At 42.4% G+C, this 15,807-nt stretch overlaps 3 protein-coding genes across 4 annotated transcripts; 2 read left to right on the forward strand and 1 right to left on the reverse strand.

The window, feature by feature from the left end:
• Positions 1–978: 978 nt before the first annotated feature.
• On the forward strand, positions 979–6,262 carry mier3b (mesoderm induction early response 1, family member 3 b). Its single transcript, XM_083674057.1, has 12 exons — positions 979–999; positions 1,224–1,369; positions 1,892–2,026; positions 2,289–2,412; positions 2,652–2,725; positions 2,955–3,027; positions 3,143–3,291; positions 4,457–4,538; positions 4,643–4,737; positions 4,918–5,045; positions 5,189–5,343; positions 5,644–6,262. The coding sequence occupies exons 2-12, from the start codon at positions 1,271–1,273 to the stop codon at positions 6,114–6,116; spliced, it is 1,587 nt and encodes a 528-aa protein (XP_083530183.1). The 5' UTR covers positions 979–999; positions 1,224–1,270; the 3' UTR covers positions 6,117–6,262.
• Positions 6,263–9,347: 3,085 nt separating this feature from the next.
• Positions 9,348–10,478, forward strand: LOC310807632 (chronophin-like; the record flags this gene model as incomplete). The annotated part of the gene is made up of 2 exons (XM_083674183.1): positions 9,348–9,948; positions 10,150–10,478. The coding sequence occupies 2 exons, from the start codon at positions 9,348–9,350 to the stop codon at positions 10,476–10,478; spliced, it is 930 nt and encodes a 309-aa protein (XP_083530309.1).
• Positions 10,479–12,378: 1,900 nt separating this feature from the next.
• kgd4 (alpha-ketoglutarate dehydrogenase subunit 4) lies at positions 12,379–15,663 on the reverse strand. Of its 2 annotated transcripts, none has more exons than XM_083672709.1 (5): positions 15,341–15,663; positions 14,969–15,061; positions 14,330–14,393; positions 13,717–13,922; positions 12,379–13,093 (listed from the first exon to the last, which is right to left on the reverse strand). In XM_083672709.1, the coding sequence occupies exons 2-5, from the start codon at positions 15,017–15,019 to the stop codon at positions 13,076–13,078; spliced, it is 339 nt and encodes a 112-aa protein (XP_083528835.1). In that variant the 5' UTR covers positions 15,020–15,061; positions 15,341–15,663; the 3' UTR covers positions 12,379–13,075. The 2 variants fall into 2 exon arrangements, with proteins under 2 accessions (XP_083528835.1, XP_083528834.1); XM_083672708.1 differs by having other exon boundaries at positions 14,915–15,061.
• Between the last annotated feature and the right edge of the window lie 144 nt (positions 15,664–15,807).

Consider the following 15,807-nt stretch of genomic DNA (forward strand, 5'->3'; position numbering starts at 1 on the left):
TTGATTTCACAAAATAAATAAATCTATTTCTACAGTATCCCAGCGTATTTAGATTGTGACAGGTATGGTGCACAGTTTGAAAGACGTCAAGAGGAGAACTGTTACCTGGATCTGTGATTGGCTCCGGGAGCGGGTTCGGCGCCGGGCTGGAACCAGCTTATTAGCCTAAAGGTACCAATATGGCGGAGGTAAGAGGGAAAACAGGGAAGAAGCGTCTGCTTTTAAATCGGTTTTTTTTAAATCTGTGTTGCTTACTTTTTCTTTAAATGTAATCGATTGCGTAGATTAACGTTTTTTCCGTCTATATATGTGGTTTCGAGTGAAAATTGTTGGGAATATGCGTCTTAAAATTGTTTGAATGTCTAGACTCATCCTTCACGACAAGGCCGCTTTCGCTCTCAGCTGTTTTGCTAACGCCGACTGTGTAGATTGATCCGTCAATTTAGTGGTGGAAAAAATTATATGCAGAAATGTATTTTTTTATTTATAGCGATTATGTTTAATTTTCGTTGAAGTGTAATTTCAGACTTTTTTCATATGATCAATGTATTGTTCTTGGCTGACGTTACCGTGCAAACGATAAGATTGTTTATGTTTTTTCCTGCCTTTGCTGTGGGTTGATAAGCTTAGCCTGCTCGCTAATTCGGGACTGACAGTGCACTAACGCAAGTTCGCTACTAATATTTGTGAGCCACACCCAAATGTTGTCATATCGCTGGACTTTATTTCATCCATGTTATCATGAGACTGTAGGGGTTCATCTGTGGGTAGACTGCGTTTCAGGTAGCGGAAAAACGCAGCGCTACATTATTTATTTATTTATCCAGCTATTCTGAACTATGATGAAAAATGACCCACAAGTCTAAAGAAATGTAACTGTTTTAAAGGCACTATTTCAATCAACACAATAGCATTCACATATTTTTTTTGAATAATGATTGCTCAATTTGTCTTGTTTTTCTTCTTCTGAACAGGCTTCCTTCGGGAGTTCGAGCCCAGGTAAGAAAATGTCACATAATATGTTCTTGATTATATTATGACAGGCCTATCAGTTTAATTTAACATTATTCTTTGTAAAGAGGGAATTGTACAGAATATTGATGATGCTTAGTGCACATAGACAATAAACTGGCAAACTGTGGCCGCCTGACCATCATTATCAACGGCTTGCCTATATAACGATGCCATTCATCTGGGATCTAAAACGATTGTCCGTTCCTCAGTTGGCTCTTTGTCGTCGGAAGATCATGACTTCGACCCCACCGCAGACATGCTAGTCCACGAGTATGACGATGAGAGGACTTTGGAGGAGGAAGAGTCACTGGAGGGCGAGAAAAACTTCAGCTCAGAGATCGCGGATTTGGAGAAGGTAGACTGTCAAAGAAATACATAGTTTATTTTCTTTTGAGGAAGGCATACTTATGAACACATCCTTGTCATTGTCAATTTAGGGTTTTTTTACCACTGTATATCAACTAGTTATTTCCTGCTACACCACCACTGGTATGTGCTGAAAATTTCAGTTAATAAAATATGATTTGGATGAATAAGTCCAAGTCAACTGTCACACTGTCTGTTAAATGTGAGGATGTCACTAAAAGCAAATGTCATACCATTCTGTAACAAAGGATGAAATAGTTTTGTTTTGTTTAGTTTTTTTAAATATATGTTTTTAGGGCATTTCTGCTTTATTGGGATAGAGATAGTAGAGATTGACAGGAAGGATGGGTGAGAGAGAGAGAGAGAGAGGAGGGATGACATGCAGGATATGTCGATGGCCGGAATCGAACCAGGGACCTTGCGATGATATGGTATGCGCCTTAGTGTGCTACGCCACTGAGCGCCTCCAGGATGAAATAGTTGAACTGTCATTTTGCCGGTATTCTACCAGGAGGGGAGCATGCCGCTGGAGGAGCTGTTGGCCATCTACCGCTACGAGGCGTCTGTCAGTACGGCCGCCGGCTCCAGTATGGACAGCTCCTCTGGTGAACTGACAGACGAACTACCAGACATGACTTTAGACAAGGTAAGCAGGGAAGTGTTATTTAGTGAGAGAAAAATCTCTGTCGTTTCTATGCTTCCAGGTGTACTTGAGTTCGATTACATTTTCAACTTATAAAGGATGTGTTTTGAGTTTTTTTTGTGTGTGTTTTTATATTGTTTCCAAAGTGTGATATTGATATTTACCTGTCCAAATGATTACATATCATCATAGCTTTTTATTAAAAAATTTTTGCAGTAAGTCTGAGCTGCCAAGCTTTACTAATTGCTGTGATTTTCTTTCTCAGGAGGAGATAGCCAAGGACCTGCTATCAGGGGACTATGAAGAGGAGACCCAGTCCTCTGCTGATGACCTCACACCCTCAGTTACCTCCCACGAAGCCACTGACTTCTTCCCAAGAACACTTAGATGTAAGTCACTTCAATTCAGTCATATTCTATTCCTCTCAAATTGCAATTTATTCTCTCCAAATTTGATATTTTGCCCTCAGTAAAAAGGTCATCGAGCATCGTAATGCTTTGTCAGCATTTATTCCTTTCCGAACATTGACGCCATCTTTTATAACATGATGAATTGATAAGCATAGGAGCCCATTGTAAATGCAAGCGTTTTAATGGCGCCTGTCTGTCTTCTGCTGTTGCGTTGTCAGCTAACACTATCTACGACGGTGATAAGGAGTCCGAATGTGAAGAGGATGGGCCCAGCCCTGAGGAGTCCAGAAAGGTAAGACCTGTCTCCTCTTAAAGGCTTTGGCTTTAGTTTCAGGCTTTGGGTTTAGGTCAGTTATCCACCTATCAATGGTTAAGATAAGGGACATTAACCTTATTGGGTCACCTCATCCTAGTGCTACATGTACCCACAACTGCTACCCCATAGTCCTGGTGGGGGGGGGGGTGAAAGATAGATAGAGTTGTGTGTTTAGTAAAACAATGTTTCTGTTTGCGTTTCACAGGAAATAATGGTGGGGTCGCAGCACCAAGCTGAGGTCCCTACCCGCATCTGTCACTATGCCGATGGTGAGAAGGGTATGTCCAGAATGTCTTGATTAATGTTGGTGTTGCACTTGCGCTTTAGTTTAGCTCAAGAGATACAAAGACACAGGAACAAAATCCAGGTACTAAGGTTGTGATTTTTCTGCAGTGTACGAAGATGACGACCAGTTGCTATGGAGCCCGGAAGTGTTGCCCGAGAGCAAGGTGAGGGACTTCCTGTGTGAGGCGTCGTCACGGGCAACAGACGAGAGGACAGGAAGTGACGCAGCAGGAGTGCATGTGAGAGACCATGAGCAGGTGAGTTGACACAGGACCTGGATTCATGATGCTCAGTGCTCATGATGGATGGATACAGTACCGGTCAAAAGTCTGGACACACCTTGCCAAGAGTGTGCAAAGCTGTCAAAGCAAAAGGTGGCTACTTCGAAGAATCTAAAATATAAACCACATTCTGGTTTGTTTAACACTTTTTTGTTTACTACATAATTCCATATGTGTTCCTTCATAGTTTTGATGTCTTTAATATTAATCTACAATGTAGAAAATAGTACAAATAAAGAAAAACCATCGAATGAGAAGGTGTGTCCAAACTTTTGACTGGTACTGTACACTCACGAAACACTTTATTAGGAACACTATACTAATACTGGGTAGGGCCTCCCTTTATTAGGAACACTATACTAATACTGGGTAGGGCCTCCCTTTGCTCTTTATTAGGAACACTATACTATTACTGGGTAGGGTTTCCCTTTATTAGGAACACTATACTAGCAAATAAAGAGCAAAGGGCCTCCCTTTGCTCTTTATTTGAGAACATATACTATTACTGGGTAGGGCCTCCCTTTGCTTTCAAAATAGCCTCAATTCTTCGTGGCATTGATTCCACAAGATCTTGGAAACATTCCTTTGAGATTCTGGTCCATGAATGACATGATTGCATCACGCAATTACTGCTACTACTTCAGGTGCACTTTCAAGCTGTGAATCTCCCGTTCTACCACATCCCAAAGGTGCTCTATTGGATTCAGATCCGGTGACTCATATAGTCATATTCATGAAACCAATTTGAGATTACTTTTGCTTTGTGACATGGTGCATTATCATGCTGGAAGTAGACATTAGAAGATGGGTAAACTGTGGCCATGAAGGGATGCACATGGTCAGCAACAATACTCAAATAGGCTGTGGCATTCAAGCGATGATTGATTGGTGTTAACGGGCCCAAAGTGTGCCAAGAAAACATTCCCCACACCATCACACCACCTCCACCAAGAAAAGGTGTACAGGTGTTCCACCACCTCCACCATGAGAAGGTGTACAGGTGTTCCTAATAAAGTGTCTAGTGTATCTGATATAAAACACTAGCAACAGAGCAAAACGGTGGCACAGTTGCAACAGTATGGGGTGCAAAGAGTGTATAGAAGACAGATATCTGACTACCTATTGATCTCATCCCATGTAGGCTTTATATGAGCTGGTGAAATGCAACTACAATACCCATGAAGCACTTGAGAGGTATTGCAGTAACGCGAAATCCTCAAAGGGTAAGTGATGATTTGTGAATGTCTGAGAACTCCATCCCAGATATATTCGCTTAACTTTATTCATTTTTCTTGTAAATAATCATTTCCTCTGATTGTCTTTGCAGAAGAATCACCACCGTGGTCTGAAGACGAATGTAGAAACTTTGAACATGCACTACAGATATACGAGAAGAACTTTCACCTCATACAGAAACACAAGGTGGGTCTTTGGTGGTGACTTGTTGTGCAATATGGTACACACAAACATGCTCACTAATATACACACACACACACACACACACTAATCTGCTCCTTTGTAGTAATCCTGAGGTACTGACTTCCTCTGAAGTAGAAATTGTGTCCTCACCTTCTTTCTTTGTGCATTCTCGTCCTCCCTCAGGTCAAGACACGGACAGTGGCTGAATGTGTGGCCTTTTACTACATGTGGAAAAAGTCGGAGCGCTTTGATTTCTTTGTTCAACAGAATCGGTTCGGCAAGAAGAAGTACAGCAGCTATCCTGGCGTCACGTGAGTGAACCTCTCCATACAGAAGTCATTAGTGAAGAGTGCGTGCGTGCGTGCGTGCGTGCGTGCGTGCGTGCTCGCTCCTTCCTTCCTTCCTTCCCACTCCCTATATGTACTGTGTGTTAACATGTCTCTGTGCCTCTCAGGGACCTGATGGACCGGCTGGTGGACGAGGCAGAGGGCCTGGCCGTGGACAGCTCCTCCTCTGTGTGCTCGGGTGGAGGAGGTGGAGGGAGGATGGAGCCCACCACCGAGCAGCAGCTCAGCCTGCTCAACTCCATCACCGCCAGCGACCTCACAGGTCAGCAAGGTTCAGGGGTCAAGAGTAAACTCGGTGCTAGCTGGTGGCGTTTCGTAGAAAATGGACCAAACGATCTGTAGCTTTGTGTAAATGAGTAATATGTAGTTTGATTCAGACTACAACTCCCACTAACACCCCTTCATTGGATGAATTGTGGACTAAGTAAACTTCCTGAGCCCCTGTTTTACTCAACTGAACATCCACATAGCACCTGTACTAATATTACTGCCGGGCACATCTATAATCTCAGCATTTCTACTACCTGTACTGACCGGTACCTGTGTCTCCCTCTCCCCTCAGCTCTGAGTAACAGTGTGGCCACAGTGTGCAGCCCTGCGGAAGTGAGCTGCCTGGACTCGTACAGCTTTCCGCCTCTGGAGAGTCTTCACCGGGGGTCCCTGAGCCACGAGGAGCCCCTGGGCTTCCCCTCCAATGGAGGAGACCCCGACTGCCTCAACATGCTGGACGCCGGCTTCTACCACTCGGACCTGGGCCAGCTGGGAGGGGTGTGCGGGGCCAAGGACTGCGAGCGCCCCTCCAAGAGACTTAAGTTGGCGCTGCCCGACTCCTTCATCAGTGACGTCTCCGTGGGCAACCTCGGGGTGGACTTCGAGGGGCGACGAACAACGACGCACCACCGCATCACGGGCGCCAAGATGGCCATGTCGGTTACAGACTTTGGGAGCTTGGCGTCCGCCGGCGAGCCCAACAAGTTCATGGGGGCGCACGCGCGGCACCACACACAGCACAGCACGGCGCTCCAGTCAGAGTGACCTCTGCCCCACGACCCCCTCGCCCACTTAAAAACCACCATCCTACGTGTACATAAGACTCACTCACTGGAGAATTGGATTTGTTTAATTATATTATATATATAAAATATATATATATATATGAGACTATACATTTTTTGTTTTTGATTTTATTTGTGTAATATGACATCAGTGATGTCTTTCGTATAGAACAAAAGATCTTGATTTCTCAAGAGTTTATATAGCCATTTATTTTTTTCGGTCCTGAGATGTTTTATGTCAGTGGTCCGTGTTCGGTGGGGCCGGGACACTGCAGCTGGAGAGCGCTGTTCCTTCCTCATCCTCCCCACACATTCTACACGCAACATCTTCGGAGCGACGTGTTCCTGCCACTCAACACAGCTGCCAAAAACCGCTTGGGTTTTTGTTTCCCTTCATAGTTGCTTAGTTGCTAGTTTGTTTACTTGTTGAAGTGGTACTTTTTAAATCAGTGTTTACAGGTACTTACAAAAGCCAGGCCAGGGCAGACCGGTGACGCATTGGTTGCACGAACGCCTGGTTTTTAGGTTAAATACAGCATCAGTCATTGGTGTGGAAACCGTGAAAGTCGTAATGAGAAGCACTTCAGTCGCTAAGATGTCCTGTTTGGTTCCCCCCCCCCCCCTTCATGCCTTCTCCTGTGGAAGCTATTGTGTTATTGTACTTAGCCTGCTTGTTTGTTTACTTTTTTTTAACAGTCCAAAGTGGCCAAAACTGTCATGTGAACTTAAAAGTACTTGCAATACTTTTCAGCGAAATGATACCATAACCAATGTTAATTCTCTCTGCAGTCCTAGTGAGGGTTTCTGAAGAGTAAAGCTTATTTAATCAGCCCGTGTATGATGGGCTGATTGTTATTGAGTGAAACAATAAGGATTAATGCAGATACATTATTTGTATCTAGATTCTCATTCAGTTGGCCTTCGACATACTTTCCCATCAGATTATCTGCAACATGCCCTCAGTAATCTTGTATTGACCCTGTAATAAGGCGATATTTGACCTGGTGACTGCAAAATGTTGATGTGTTTAGATTAGTTTATGGTTGCAATGACATCGTAAATTCAGCCACAGAAACGAAGACTGCCTTGTCCTCGCATTCCTTATCCAATACCTCTTTCTTCTGAAGAGATCTACATCATGAAAATGTCTTATTTGGCCCAATTGAGTACAATTTATACAAGTTGAGCTGAGAATAATCATTCTCTTAAAAACAAAAAGGGGGGGGGGGGGCGGGGTTTGTTTCTAAACTGTATACCGTAGCTCTATTTTGAAAGTACTTAAAAGGCCCACATTAGCTTGTTACCAGTATTATTTCCTTATTTAAAGCCACTTTGTATTGCTTTTCTGTTATTTCTACACTTACTAGAGGATGCCTTGTGTTATCCAGTCCAGAACTCCATGTCCAGTTGGGTTTTGATCGCAGAGATTGAATCTTCTGTTTCTCTTGACTGAATTAACTAGTTTAGTGAATTGTAGAGTTTTGGGAGGGTCATTGTCGGTTACATGGATGCAGTAGTAATGTTTACTTAATTTATCTATGCATTGTGAGTTGGATAATTAGTTGGTTTCAGGGGTACAGTACATGATTCTGAATGTCCGCCGCAGAAGTCCATAGAGTTGCATAAAGACATACAGTACCATCCAATAATTCACTATTCAGTGTATGTACAGATGGGTTTCTTGCATATATGATCATTGGGTTTGATTAGATCTAGTCATTTTGTTTCTATGGCAAACATCAGAGGACTCAGCTGTTTGTTTATTCACATTTGCGTTGTCATGTAAATAATTAGCAGATAGCCTTGAAGAAAATCTATTAATTGACCTCTTAAACTTGTGAATCTGTGTTGATACAAAGACTTCAGTTTTGATTCCTTGTCACAAGGCAATAATGTGTAGATATGTACAGACATTCTGACATGTTTTTACGTTTTACCAATTTTTACTTTTGGTATTTGCATTTTTTGGGGGGGGACTGTATTCCCCGTTAGCGGGAGACAGCTAAACGATGCATGCTAGCTGTGAGACTATCCTCAAAAATGTACCACTAAAAATGGCTTTACCTAAGACGTATTAATATATTATTATCCAATTTTTGCATTTGAAGTCTGCAATCATACGTGTAAAATAATCTCTTTTTGTTTTCTCTCCATACGTCGGTTTCTTTCCAAATGGTTGTCTTTTTTTGTCTTGATGGTAAAGGGATGGCTGCTCTGGTGGGTATGGGGGGAGGTAGTCACTCACCACCATACACTGTGCAAATGCAGTAGTTCCTCCTCGCTCTCTCTAGCTTTAGAAGTGCAGTGCTATTTATTTCCAGTGGTTTGTACAAAGACTCAGCAGAACTGTCTGAATGTAAAGGCCATTGACTAGTAAAATAATATGTAGATTTTACACCCTGTCCTGAATCTCATAATGTGATATTTTACTGAAATCTCTGGTATGAGACTTTTGTGTGTAAGCAAGCACTAAACTAATTTCTTTTATATTTTGTATTGTGTTTTGAAGTTTAAAAGGAAAAATAATTATAACAGTTGTGGTTTCAAGAGAAAAAAAAAAAAAAAAAAAAAAAGATCAAGTCCTTTGAAGAAAAGAAAACACCTTTGTAAATAAAACCTACAAAACATAAATGTATATCCAGAAATGTAGACAATCAAAACATTTACTATCAGAAATGTTCAAGAAGAAATCTTTATTGTTTATAAGATTTGTACATAAACACTGAATTGTTTTTTTGTTTTGTTTTTTGTTAAGCATTATTTTGTATTTTCTGTTGTACTTTAATACATGGTGTACAGATCCAGAAATAAAGCTCTGGAAAAAGTATTGCGAATCTTGCTTGCTTTTTACACGCTCATATTACAGACTGTGTTTATTATTGCATGTAAAATGTAGCCATTATAACTGACTACATGATGCATTGTAACACAATGTTGCAAAGCATTAAATCGACATCGTCGCCGAGGGTCCTGCTAAAGAAAAGGCTTTATTTGATTGGTTAAAACGCTGCTGTTTCATTGGTTAGTCTTGACAGAAAGGGACGGTTCGGACATCAATGTTTATCCAGCTGACGATGTGTCATCCATACGAGGACTGTCAGATTGTGACTGAACACACTGTCGTTGAGGTAGCCAACACGAGTTGCATTTGACATGAAGGTTAAATCATAGAATGAAGGAGTGATAGAGGCTGTCGTAGAAGCGAAACAGAATGGCAGGCGCGTATGGCTTCAAAGGATGTCGGAAGATTCGAGGCTCTCAAATAAGAAATCTGCTCGAAGAAAAGGATTTCTTCCTTTTCGATTGCGACGGGGTTATATGGCACGGAGAAAAGGCTATTACTGGCGCGCCGAAGGTGGTGAGTTCTTTGATCAAGCACGGTAAAAACGTGTTTTTTGTTACAAACAATTGCACTAGGCCGCGGGAGAATTATGTGCATAAATTCTACCGATTAGGCTTCACTGATGTAATGCAAGAGCAGATCTTCAGCTCCTCGTATTGCTCGGCGCTTTACCTGAGAGACGTCGCCCAGGTTCAAGGCCAGGTGTTTGTCATCGGGTGTGAAGGGGTGCGCAAGGAGCTGAGGGAAGCTGGCATTCCTTTTGTTGGAGATGAAGATGACGCGTCCGACGCCACTATATACAACTGCGCACTAACTCCAGATGTCAAAGCGGTTCTTGTCGGACATGATGATAAGTTCACATTCCTCAAAATTGCCAAAGCCTCCTGCTATTTGCGGGATCCGGACTGTTTGTTTTTGACCACAGACACTGACCCCTGGCACCCGCTGCGAGATGGAAGGATACTACCTGGTATGGTGCTACTTTGGTCTCTATCTATCTTTCTCTATCTCTATTTCTCTCTCTCTCTCTCTCTCTCTCTCTCTCTCTCTCTCTCTCTCTCTCTACACCTGTCTCTCTGTATCTGTGTGAGGAAAAAGAGAGAGAGAGAGAATGAGGAATAATGTTGACATTTAGAAAATGTCTCCCTCTCCCTCTCCCCCTCCCTGACAGGTTCTGGATGCCTCACTGCAGCCCTGGAGGTGGCCACGGGCCGGAAGGCCACGGTGATCGGCAAACCCAGCCGCTTCATGTTTGAGTGCATCTCCAGTCAGTTCCATCCAGTGGACCCGGCCCAGTGTCTGATGGTGGGGGACCGCCTGGAGACGGACATGCTGTTTGGGGCCAACTGTGGGTTGGACACCATGCTCACACTCACAGGGATCTCACAGATGGAGGAGGCCCAGGAGTACAGAGACAGTCGTCACTCCACTAACCAGAGCTTTGTGCCTGACTATGTGGTGGACACCATCGCTGACTTCTTACCTGCCTTTGAGGACTGACTGTGTGATCTCTCTCTGTCTGATCTGATGATGTCAGTCTGCTGGATTGGATATGGGGATGTCATCCATTATTAGTGATTTATAATATGTAGTGTCAACACAAGTCGTAGTGGATGCTGGACTGTCTGTACTGGCAAAAACACTCTCTAACAGGCCTCTCTTAGCAGGACCATCAAGGCAGACATTCTCAAAACTTTGCAAAGAAGAATTAATGTCTTGAAGGAAATGACTATCCTGTAGACAATAGTAATTCAGAAAATCATACTGTTCAAAAATGTTTTGAAAGGTTTTCAGTTCATGAGGCTGTACGCAGAAACAGTTTCATCAAGTGTGAAATTGGGATTCAAAGAACATCTCTCACCCTTGAGTCCTAACATTACTTTTCTTGTTGTTAGAATCTATCATGAATTCGTTACAGTACCGCAATATGGGTCAGTGTTGTTTTAAAACATGATCTAGTGTGCCCAGTTGTGTCTTCGATCCATTAACTGTCAGTATTTAAGTGTCAATGCACTCTTCTATGAGTTCCCAGCTCATACCTATCAGGTTGTTTGATATGACCAGTTTTATAGTTAAATTGCTGTAGTTATTTTTGTAATGCAGTGAAATTGTGATGTATAGCTTAAACCTGCATGCTGTTTTTACAGCTGTTCATGAAGTATAACGCTTGCTTTCGTAAGAAAATCCTCTTTAGTGTGCTGCTGTTGATCTAAGTCAAAGAATACCCGTTATGAAGGCTTTAGACAATCAATGTACAAATGTGACAACACTGGAAAATACAGTGCCCTGCGTAAGTAATGGGACAGTGAAGCATTTTTTGTATTTTGGCTCTACACTCCAAAAAGTAGAACAAACAATTACTGTGAGGTTAAAGTAGAGATTCTCAGCTTTCATTTGATGGTATTTGTGTACATATTGGTTTTGCCATTCAGAAGTTATTGTAACTGCTGACGGCAACAGCCGAATGTATTCTGAAGTGTACAGAAACATTGTCTGCTCGAGTGCAAGGAAATGCCTCCAAATTCATTGGATGGCGCTTCATCATACAGTAATACAGTGACCCAAAACATACTGCCATAGCAACTAGGGAGTTTTTTCAGGGCCAAAAAGTGGAAAGATCTTGACTGGCCAAGTCAATGTTGCTTATGCTTATGCTTAAAAAGTGGTGTAATTTCTGAATGGTGAAACCAATATGTACACAAATACCATCAAATAACAGCTGAGAATCTCTACTTTAACTCCATAGTAATTGTCTGATTTCACTGTGTAGAGTGTAGAGCAGAAAGAGGAAAAAATGCTTCACTGTTCCATTACTTAGGCAGGGCGCTGTATGTGCACAAAACAGAAGTTGCTGGAGATAAGGGCACTTCTTTATTTTCTTTGTTTCCATGGTTTCGTCAGAGCAGTAATTCAGGTGCCAAACTGTCAGTGAAACTATGACTCTAATATTCACATGAGTTCCATTCCATCGAGACTAAAATGTGTGAAAGTTATGAGGACCAACTTGTTACTGTACTTTTGTATTCATGTCACTTCAGATTCAATAAATGTTTTTAAATGTGTGTTGCTTTGTCCTGAACCCTACATTATAAATACAGTACCTGTACATTATAAATACAGAAAGTGTTGGGACAGATAACCTAAAATGGTTGGGAATGTTGTCTCCTCACAATTTGGGTGCGTCAAGCAACACTAGTCTAACTCTCCAAACCCTTCTGAAGAGCACTATATCACTAGTCTTGACAAGATATGCATTCTGTGGTGACTGAGTATACAACTAATGTATGACTGCCAATACGAACAATATGGAATGTGTTAAAGATTAACTGTTTCACAAATGTGAAGTGCATGGTACTCTAGCGCAAGAAAGCCCCCTCAATATGAAAACATTACACCACAGTAAATATCATAAGAACTCTTTTAATCATTCATATCCAGCATATCGCACAAATTCCATCCACTGCCATTCTTTATCCAACTTGCTGTGTATCCAACAGACTTCAGTATAGTTCAGCACTGTGCTCGGACAGCCGGTATAATCCATTCATTGTACTAAAAGAGCCGGGGGACGAGGCCTTCAGTTTCTTCAGTCTTGGATGGAACTCAGGCTGGTCCTTGTGTCCGGTATGGTGTCAGCCACAGTGAAACAGATCAAAATGTGCAACACATACGACATAGCAGCTTCGGTCATGGACAACAATGTGGTGTAGTGATGGACAAATGTATTGGCAAATGCGAAAAATGTCAACATCAACCTTCCAGCATTGAAATATGCGAGAGTTGTATGGGATGGATGCTTAACAAATAAATAAATCATGCGATATTTTAATGGCTTTTTCTTTTCTATGACAGCTGACAATTAAATAGTCCCATAAAATGAAGTTACAATCAAGCATTATATCTACACAATCACAACTTGTGATAAAAATAAACTTTATATGTACATTTTCAACATGAATTATGTCATATTTTATTCTGCATAACATCTGATGAGGTGTGGCAGCCAGTCCTCTTGTGTCGAGGAACGAAAGTTGGCAAAGACACAGAAACTGATTTCCGGAGATAAGGACTTTGGTTGCGTTGACTGAGTCGATGTGTCACTCTGGTCCACCGCGCTGTAAGACAGAACACACAAGAGGAAGAGTCATCAGTGAGATTATGATACCAGTGGGGAAAGAAAGATAGACGGATACATTATCCCAAAGCACATCTAGGCTATTCTATCCACAGCACGAATACATTATCCCAAAGCACATCTAGGCTATTCTATCCACAGCACAAATACATTATCCCAAAGCACATCTAGGCTATTCTATCCACTGCACGAATACATTATCCCAAAGCACATCTAGGCTATTCTATCCACAGCACGAATACATTATCCCAAAGCACATCTAGGCTATTCTATCCACAGCACGAATACATTATCCCAAAGCACATCTAGGCTATTCTATCCACAGCAATGCTCATTTAACACAAATCTTATCCCTGCCCTGTATAGTTATTTATTATTATTATTATTATGGCTTTTCTGACATGGTTTTACCCTACTACAGTTCTTTAACAAAGATTGTGTCGTGAGTGTAGCCTTATGTATCAACTACCAGGATTATCACATGGACTGAAAACAAAGAGCATACGTAAGTTTTCTTACGAAGAAGAAAAAGTAAAAGATACCACACAACACCAGCAGTATGCTGCTCATCAGAACACCAGGTGAGTCAGGTGAGTCACTCACCTGAATGTAGTCCATCTCCTCTACTGCCAGTGGCCTCCTGCGGTACCTCTGGGGGAGCTCTCTGGCTGTGGCCAGGCTGTCTGGCGTACCGGAGATCCGGGTGACGGGTCCCGGGGTTCTGGATAGCGACGGCGGTGCTATGACTGGAGGAGGACTAGGAGAGCTCTGTGGAAGGCTGGCTGCTAATGTTCTCAGTGCTTCTTGGACTGAAATAGAGAGAGGTTGTTTTTATTTGTTTATTATTTAAATAGCCAACTTACACCGCTCGTAATAATTCACATGAATGAAACTATTTTCTTCCTGAGAAACACAGAGGGTTATTTTTTGGGGGGGAGAAAACATTGCGTATCAGTGCATCCTGTATGTTTCTTTTCATTCCCAGTGAAAGGAAAGGGAGGCTGAACAGAAACACAGTATGCTGAGGCCGGAACAAAATGCACAATTGCATAGCTGTGTTCCTATCAGCTACAGAACATAGACGGTGGGTGGGATTTGGTATTCAATGGGCAAAGCCATAGAATTTGAATTCTACTACGGGCAAAAGCACTACAGGGTGGCTGGAAAAGAACAATAGCCGTTAGAACAGCATCACAGAGAACAGCGGCATGCTCACCATTCGGCCTGGGGATGTCCTGTCTGTTGGGAAACTTGATCAGTGGAGCATGAGGTCGCACAGCCTTGAGTCAAGAGGACAACACACAGATCAATGATCCGTTCAGTTTGGGCCAGCAACCATTGGTTGTCCATTACCAAGGCTACTAGGCTACTTGGTGCTATACCAGCATTTTGTCATTATAGCTTAACACACTCAGAAAGAGAAACCCTCTTCTATTGCTTAACTAGCAAGGTGTATCTATTTTAAGCCACAGTCCAACGACTAACCCCATGAATGATGTGTGTGAAAGTGACAGTTAGTCAGGACAGGACATTTGAAAGGAAATCGCTACAGAAAACACAGAAAAACCTCCACTGTCAACATGGGTGTCTAGCTGATCCTGATTCCTGACATCTCCTGTAGATAGCAGATAAGCTAGCTGCAGTTAGCTAAAGAAGCACTGGAATTCCACGCACAAGGGCATTAGCAAGGGTAGTTAGCCTGTCCGATTGTGGACTGAAATTAAGCGATAATCACATTAATGTATTACCATCTTTGAAAACATGAATCTACATAGACTGTTGAACATCTTAAACTACTCACTTGAGGTACAAGTGTTGTTGCAGTACGGTAAATTGGCCAGTTTGACAAGCGTACCTGTACTACTCGACCGGCAGATGCCATTTTGGAACTGACTTTGCCCCCCATGGCGACCTCGCGGGTCTTCTTCCGGGTGAACAGCTGCAGTTCCTAAACGCACCAGAAGGGGGAGATGTCGTCCGCGTCAGCAGAGTCAGACCAGACTCCTCTATAGGAACCATAGGATAACGGTATGCCGCGATGCCGCAGAGCGCACGGCTGCGACGCGCTTTTTGACAGCAGGTCATGGGAGGATACAGCCTCCTCCATCCAGTTTAAAATTCTCAATAAATGACAGTTACACCATATACATACACTCCGATACATATGCCATACAAATGCAAGTCGCATTCATTGTCTAAAAGTTCGATTATTTGTAAAAATGCTTACCGCTGCCAATAGTGTCAGTCAGCTAATACTAGGCTCAATTATTCTAAAACAAAGTAAAAGGTGAGGTCATTTGGTCAGGCCATGCTGTCAAGCCATGTTGTTGGCTAGCGTCGAGATGATGTTCTAATAGAGCAAAAAAACACGTTTTAATCAGACTAAATGCTCGGAGTAGACACCAATTTTACCAATTTGAGTTATTCAGGGCCCACTGAAAATAAGCCGAAAATGACATGTCACGTTAAGCTTTTAAATAGAACTTTAAATATCGGAACCCAAATGTCAATGACAAACACGGCTAGCAAAGGCGAATAACCTACCTATCTTTTATTCACTCCGCCTAGAATAAAACCAGGGGCTTTCGCCGAAGCGTCACTCGGTCACGTGCCTATGGGTCACTTCCTGGCGGTACATTCAGTTTGCCCCAGCAGCCTATCACAGGGTCCAATCTTACATTGACATGTCTTTGA

The sequence above is a fragment of the Argentina silus genome (genome assembly GCF_951799395.1).
Source record: "Argentina silus genome assembly, chromosome: 7".
Taxonomy (NCBI): domain Eukaryota; kingdom Metazoa; phylum Chordata; class Actinopteri; order Argentiniformes; family Argentinidae; genus Argentina; species Argentina silus.

Excerpts from the sequence above, each read along its gene's own strand:
- mier3b (XM_083674057.1), top strand. The coding sequence starts at position 1,271 with ATGCTAGTCCACGAGTATGACGATGAGAGGACTTTGGAGGAGGAAGAG. Across the intron at positions 2,027-2,288 it reads CAGACATGACTTTAGACAAG|GAGGAGATAGCCAAGGACCT; the intron begins GTAAGCAGGGAA and ends TTTCTTTCTCAG. Across the intron at positions 5,344-5,643 it reads CACCGCCAGCGACCTCACAG|CTCTGAGTAACAGTGTGGCC; the intron begins GTCAGCAAGGTT and ends CTCTCCCCTCAG.
- kgd4 (XM_083672708.1), bottom strand. The coding sequence starts at position 15,019 with ATGGGGGGCAAAGTCAGTTCCAAAATGGCATCTGCCGGTCGAGTAGTA. Across the intron at positions 14,394-14,914 it reads CAACAACACTTGTACCTCAA|GCTGTGCGACCTCATGCTCC; the intron begins GTGAGTAGTTTA and ends TCTTGACTCAAG. Across the intron at positions 13,923-14,329 it reads GGACATCCCCAGGCCGAATG|TCCAAGAAGCACTGAGAACA; the intron begins GTGAGCATGCCG and ends TCTCTATTTCAG.